General features: G+C 31.6%; 2 protein-coding genes across 2 annotated transcripts in view; one reads left to right on the plus strand and one right to left on the minus strand.

The window, feature by feature from the left end:
* Positions 1 to 627: 627 nt before the first annotated feature.
* LOC105627091 (beta-1,3-galactosyltransferase 5) lies at positions 628 to 1,875 on the minus strand. Its single transcript, XM_012208371.1, has one exon. The coding sequence runs from the start codon at positions 1,873 to 1,875 to the stop codon at positions 781 to 783; it is 1,095 nt and encodes a 364-aa protein (XP_012063761.1). The 3' UTR covers positions 628 to 780.
* Positions 1,876 to 3,868: 1,993 nt separating this feature from the next.
* Positions 3,869 to 7,001, plus strand: part of LOC105627324 (FAS-associated factor 1) — a 4,471-nt gene continuing 1,338 nt past the window's right edge. The window contains exons 1-11 of the mRNA XM_012208610.1: positions 3,869 to 3,907; positions 4,300 to 4,368; positions 4,664 to 4,958; positions 5,056 to 5,242; positions 5,318 to 5,597; positions 5,676 to 5,814; positions 5,905 to 6,050; positions 6,127 to 6,281; positions 6,346 to 6,541; positions 6,651 to 6,754; positions 6,797 to 6,800. Of these exons, the coding sequence (XP_012064000.1) occupies positions 3,869 to 3,907; positions 4,300 to 4,368; positions 4,664 to 4,958; positions 5,056 to 5,242; positions 5,318 to 5,597; positions 5,676 to 5,814; positions 5,905 to 6,050; positions 6,127 to 6,281; positions 6,346 to 6,541; positions 6,651 to 6,754; positions 6,797 to 6,800 (1,614 nt within the window). The remainder of the gene's footprint in view (positions 3,908 to 4,299; positions 4,369 to 4,663; positions 4,959 to 5,055; positions 5,243 to 5,317; positions 5,598 to 5,675; positions 5,815 to 5,904; positions 6,051 to 6,126; positions 6,282 to 6,345; positions 6,542 to 6,650; positions 6,755 to 6,796; positions 6,801 to 7,001) is intronic.

Genomic DNA, 7,001 nt, shown 5'->3' on the forward strand with positions numbered 1-7,001 from the left:
CAATCTCAGGTTTCTCTCTGTTATATTAAAATGTTATAATTAAAATGATAAAATTTTATTTCTTAATAGAACTTTGTTAATTTATTTTTCATTTGATATAAAATATTTACATCAATTACATCAATTTGTGGTTTTTTTGGCTAAGGCTGTAATTATGTTAAAATATTTTTATTGATAGAATCGAAAGATATCATTTGTACTTCCAATTATCTAAAGTAAATAAAATTGCATCTTTATTTTCATTTGTGAAAATTGCAGATTTGCTATAATCTTTTGTATCTCTTGTAATATATTCAAAAAATCTATAGAAATGTAATTTGCTTTTTTAGATTTTAATTTTAATTTTTTTATCTATAATAAATAATTATTTTTAATTTGATTCATTCTTTTGATGATAACTAAAAGATAAAATAAATGTTTCAATCATTAAGATCTGTATATAAGATCTTTGAAAATAACATCCAAATTGTTTTTGTGTTAAGAAAATGTAAACTTAAAAATTTGGATCAACTTTATTTTACGTTAGAGAAACTGTATATCACATATATATAGGATATTGTGATATAGTAATTATTATAAGAATTTGACACATAAAAAGATAGGTAAAATAAATAACTACAATTCTATAAAATTTTATATAATAATGTGTAAAATATACTGTACAAATTTTATATATTATAATAAATAGAAAATGTTTTCTTGGTAATAAAATAATATACAATTTATTGAAGTTAATTAATTGTTAATCTCATTCTACCTACCCTTTCCTCTATTATTTCTTTATAAAATTCTGACTGGACTTATTTGCACAGCACCTTTGTATAATTTTGGCTCCTTGTACGCCACCACGCAGGTCTTGCCAACAAGATTATTCTCCTTACGAATGGAACAATTTGCATGGCAAAATTTTACAAATTCCTTGAATCTCACTTGCAACTCTGTATCGCCGCCATTAGGACCAGCCAAGAATTCGCATTTCAGTAGATTTATTTTTCCCTTTATACAACATTCCAAATATCTATAATCTGTCGTAAATAACTCACTGATATTTTGAATTTTTATATTTAGAGCTTGTCTGAGGATACCAGTGACAAACACATCGTCTATCCAAAAGTAATCATGGAAAGACACGACATAATCAATCAGTCGACTTGCTATTTGTGGATGCGTGATATACAGCCAGCCAGAGACAAAGTCAGGATAAATATTATCTGCATATTCCGCCTTACTCACATACCATTTATTGGCTGGTTCTCGAACAGGAATCATATTCTTCATAATATAACCAGTCAAAGAATTCTTTTCTATCATACCTGAGTGTAATTTCTCTAATATACCATATATATTTACAATAATATCATCGTCCATTTTCATAATATATTTAACATTTTTGCAATTATTTGCTGCCCACTGAAGGCCCATTAGGTGCTTGCGAGTTAAATTTCTATAAGTGTCTAAAAAATCTCCCTGAAGTAAGTCATTGAATCGTCGTGACTCGTCCAACAATGCGTTTTGCAGTATATGTGTCTTCTTTTCGGCATATTCATTTAATGTACCGAGTAAAAATACTCTTCTGATTCCTAAAGCCTGCAACTCTTCATCTGTATAAGCTCGCCGTAAAGCGCTCCTTGCTGAAGGCTCACCCGCATAAGAGGTGACAATCCATATCACAAAAGTAGCATTGCATGATGGCTCAATTATGATTCTAGAAATTTCTGATGATGTGTCAGTTACTTCATATATTGTTTCAAGCTGTATTAGATTTATTTTCGGAATTTCTTTCTTTGACCATAAACTTTTCTCCATGAACGTAATAAATAACAAAACACATCCTATGCAAACAAGCAGTAATAAAAATCCATACTTTGAAGGCATGTTTGTTTTGTATTTATAACTGATTAATAATAAAAATAATGACGGAAATCATAATTTCTTGTATCGCAACATATGTATATATTCTATTTATATTTTCCATATTACTTATTTTTAAAATTGTGATAGCTGCGAACGTTCGTTCTTCATTGTCGTCTCCACAAAAAAAAATGTTTATTAATATAATTTAAATTAAATTAAATTAAATTAAATTAAGCTGATCAAACATACCAAAAATAAATAATTTCTTCTTACTTTAAGTGGAGAATATTTTCTCTCTTGAGCCACAGTTTTCACTTTTTTTACTTCCTTTTTTTTCCTATAAATTGTTTAATTTTTTATTTATTTTATAAAAAATTTTTTTAAACTTATACTAAATTTAAAAAACATTTTCTGTATATTGTAACATTAAAAATATTAGGTGTAGTAAAAAGAAATCCATTATTTTTCCATTCAATTTCATGCAAAAATAATTTGCAAAAAATAATGGATTTTTTTTTACTACATCTAATATAACATATTTAAATAATTTAAATATGTTATACATTTTTTATAATTGAATATTAGGTTAGACATATAAAAAATTGAATTATTATGGAGGATTCACATGGACGATTTCATCAATTCCGATTAACTTAAATCGATTTGATTGTTACATTAAAACTGACCAATCGCATTTGTTGTTCAGCAGAATTGACTAGTAACTGTCTATTAAATTATTTTAATTTTAACAATTCCACTCCATGGTGTGCCACCTTGACGTAGTGACGGAACTTCCACCGGGTCCATCGCTGGAACTCCTTGGAGTTCCTGCATAAGGAGTCAATTCCATAGACTTATAAGATAGATGGAACATTCATACGAGAGAAGCCTGAAGACTTAATAGAAAGAGAAAGAAATAATCGAGGAGTATTTCTCTTCTTTTCTAATGGAATTGATTGGTCGCGACAAGCTGGGAAGTGGCTGAGAGCAACGAAGATAGACGTTCGAGAGTTGTGGCCTTATGATCAAGCTGATTGGCTCCCTACCGCTCACTAAAAAAGAGAGAAACAACTATGTCTGGAATAGAGCTGTTCTTCAATGTCTTCAGCTTCTCTCGTATAAACGCTCCGTCTATTTTATAAGATCAATTCTGTATCTTCAAACAAGGAGATCGATTCCATCTCTTGAAACGAGGTGAAAATTATTAAAGTGAGCAAATTTACTAGATGTTGATCAATGAAATTATCAGTATTTTAGTAAATGCGTTCATTTTTGTGAATTGATCCTCAGAAACGCGATTCCGCTCAGTTTAAACAGCTCGTGAAAATGCACCTTTAGGGTACGGTCAACGCGATGCTGTAAACGCGACGCTTTGAAGCTTTTCTAACTGATTTATAAAATTCTTTCTTCTAATTGGTCCATCAAATGCTTCAAAGCATTTGTAGCGAGACTTTAACCATAGCCATAGACAATGGCCTAGTTTTCATCGAGGGGTTAATTCGGATCAGAATGTAAGAACCAACCAACGACAGCATTCCCCTGTCGTTCGACTATAATAGGAAATACTCGATTGTAGTTGATTGGTTCTTACATTCTGATCCAATATATCTGCAACCTCTATTGATACTGTTTATTGTAGACGAGCATAAAACGAAGAGCAGACTCTTGCATAACGCATAACACGTAATCATAAGAAAATGTACCAATCAAAGTCCTTCGTTTCTTTCCTTTTCATGAAATAAAGAACTCTAATTGGTTGATTTTCTTATGCCTCATGTTTTATGCGTTATGCAAGAGTCTGTGCTCCTCACTTATTGCCACAGACTGTGTTACTATATAATCGTACAATACGTGCAATGAGACGCCGAGTATCTTACGTGAAAATTTCGTGGTTCAAGACTTCAATGGCTCGCGGTTGTTGTTCATATTATTTGTAATAGCTATAAGATAATAGAACGCGAGAGTATCGTTGAACTTGGACGTCTTGCAATCTTTGTGTTGGAATTTTATTGCGATGGCTGAAAATCGGGACGCGATACTAGCTGACTTTCAGGTAAATTGATGAATTCTAGAAGCTTTTCACAAGCACAACGCAAATGCATTCTTAGGTTATGGAGTTACGTGTACATGACATTGACAATAATTTGTTTGCATTTGAGACGAGAACTTTTTCGAAATATCCAATAAACTTTTTTCACAATACTTCAAAACTTAACGGTGCATTCAAATATATAACTTATATTGATCAAATCGCGCTGACATCATGATTTGCCAAAATTCGCGAAAACTTTCGCTTAATTCCTTTGTCATGTCGTCTTGCATGTCTTTGTTTTAAAACCTAACGAATTCTCAGACGAGTATCGATGACATATCTTCGTATAAATATTACTGTGATTTTTCATTTTGCGTTCTTTGTATTTGTCTTTTAAATTAAATTATTTTCAGGCTTGTACTGGAATTGATGATTTCGGAGAAGCAATTTTATATTTGGAACAAACAAATTGGGATTTGTTGGTAAATATAAATATAATTAAAGCATAAATACTTTCTTCGGCAAGAGACATAGATAATGCAGTATAACACAGTGTCTTATTATATTTTTCTTTGCTAATGTGAAAAGTAAAATGATCATTGTTATATTATATCTCTTGTTGGAAAGCTCCAATAATAAATCATTATATCTTTGTTGTTTTTCAATGTTAAATAAAGATTAAATGATTCATTATTATAATGGATCATTGTTTCTTATTAGAAAGGAAACATAATTGTAGCAACTTTGATTATCTCAACATATATCTCCTCCCTTTAGGCTGCGATAAATAAGGCCATGCCCCAAACTACTCAGCAGCTTCCTTCTGAAATGGCTCCTGATATAGAAATGGTAGAAGAAATTAAAGTAACACCACTTTCATCGTCATCGTCATCAAAGTTACAAACAGTGCAGAACTCGAAAAAGACAGGAGCCATGAAAGCAGACATAGTAGAAAGTGCAAAACCTGGGACAAGTAGACCTAAAAGTTGCATGAAGAATAGACAACTTACATTCCACATTAACTATCTCGATAACGTTTATAAAATAAATTTATCAGATTTGTCCACTTTGAGTAAGTGAAAATTGTTAATATTAGAAATAAAGATGATTTTGATAATTAACAAAAATTTAAGATGGAACAAGTCAAAGTTATTTTGTTCTTTTTTCAGGAGATCTTAAACAATTTATATGGTGTAAAACAACTGTACCACCTTGTCAACAGAAACTTTATGGATGGAAAAAAGAATTTGCGAATATGACACCGAATACCGTGCTGCAGACGTTAGATCTTCCTAGAGAAAATACTTTATATCTACAGTCATCTTTGCCACAAGATGGTGACTTGGCTAATGAGGCGTAAGTTGTTGTGTAAATTTTATCAATGTAATTTTATGATTATTATAATCACAAATTTATATTTTTTCGTTCCAGCGTCATTCTGTCATCAGATCGTATGACTCAGACATATACATTAAACGTCAAAGACGAAGTGCATAATAAAACATACAAGTTGAAGTTTCCTGGTACACGTACTGTGCTAGAAGTGAAGACGGACATCTACTCGTTAATAGATGTACCTGTACGAAATCAACAGTGGAAGGGTTGGCCTAGTTCGTTGAAGGATGATAATGTAATACTGGCACAAAGTGGTATATGTTATCCGGAGCATGATTTATCCGTCGGAAAACTTCCAGCGAAAGAAGAAAAGAAGGTAATATCTCGTCGGAGAAATAAATTTTTTTCTATTTATATAAAATTATAATACACACATTTGTATTTTATATTTCAGAAAGTCGTAGATCTAATTGACAGCGATAGTTCAATAGATGAACCAGAAGATGTGGAAGAATTTGATGTTCCGGAAGAATTTACTGGCGACGATGATATTTTCATAGACGATGTTAAACCCACTAAAATAGAACGTCTCAGTGAGTGTTTTGTATCATAAGGGAACTACTGTTTTATTGAAATGATGTCAGTGTCATAATTTAATAATGTATTTTTTTATTTATAAATAGTGCCAGAAAATGTAGTAGATGAAGTGATGGGGACGTTACATTTTGCGGAGCAATTTGAAAAGCGATACGGACCGGCACATCCGGAATTTTTTACTGGTACATTCGAAGATGCACTGAAAGAATCGTGTCTAAAACCAGCGAAAGAGGTTTGTTCTAAATATTGACAAAAACGCGATAAATATATAAAACTGGATGGAAATATATAATTTTATATTATTACAGAGAAAATTATTGGCTGTATATTTGCACCACGATAACAGTGTTTTAGCAAACGTCTTTTGTACTCAACTGTTAGGCTTCGAAACGGTGCTTCAACTTCTTTCGGCAAATTTTATAGTATGGGGTTGGGACATCACATATGAATCTAACAAAGAAAGGTAAAGTTTATACAAATATACGAAAATTTATCGAGTTTGCGTTAAATATTCGTTTGATTTTCAGATTTTTGTATTCTGTAACTCAAACCCTTGGTACTGTTGGTTCATTGGCTGTGTCGAGCATAGATGTTGATACCTTGCCAGTTCTTATGATTATTATGAGATCTAGATCTAATACAGAGATATTTACTATCGTTCATGGCAATGTAGGTGTTAACGAGTTACTAACGAATTTGGTACAAGCCGTCGATGTGTTCCAAGTGAGAAATGTAGCTTTTATTTTATACACACACATACTGTTGAAAAATAACAGTATGGGTATAAATATAGACTTCGATTTATACAACTGTTTTTTTTTATTTTTTATAGGAACAAAGACGAGCTGATATTGGTGTTGAAGAAGAACGACAAGCTAGAGAAAGAGTCAAACAAGAACAAGATAGAGCATATCAAGAAAGTTTGGCAGCTGATAGGTAATTTAAAAAAAGATATCTAAATTGTTGAGAGGAAGGAAGAAATGTGTGTGTGTGTGTGTGTGTGTGTGTGTGTGTGTGTGTGTGTGTGTGTGTGTGTGTGTGTGTGTGTGTGTGTGTGTAGTGTAGTGTAGTAGTGTAGTAGTAGTAGTAGTAGTAGTAGTAGTAGTAGTAGTAGTAGTAGTAGTAGTAGTAGTAGTAGTAGTAGTAGTAGTAGTAGTAGTAGTAGTAGTAGTAGTAGTAGTAG

The sequence above is a fragment of the Atta cephalotes genome (genome assembly GCF_000143395.1).
Source record: "Atta cephalotes unplaced genomic scaffold scaffold00008, whole genome shotgun sequence".
Lineage (NCBI taxonomy): Eukaryota > Metazoa > Arthropoda > Insecta > Hymenoptera > Formicidae > Atta > Atta cephalotes.

Coding starts and splice junctions, on each gene's coding strand:
- LOC105627091 (XM_012208371.1), bottom strand. CDS start 1,875: ATGCCTTCAAAGTATGGATTTTTATTACTGCTTGTTTGCATAGGATGT.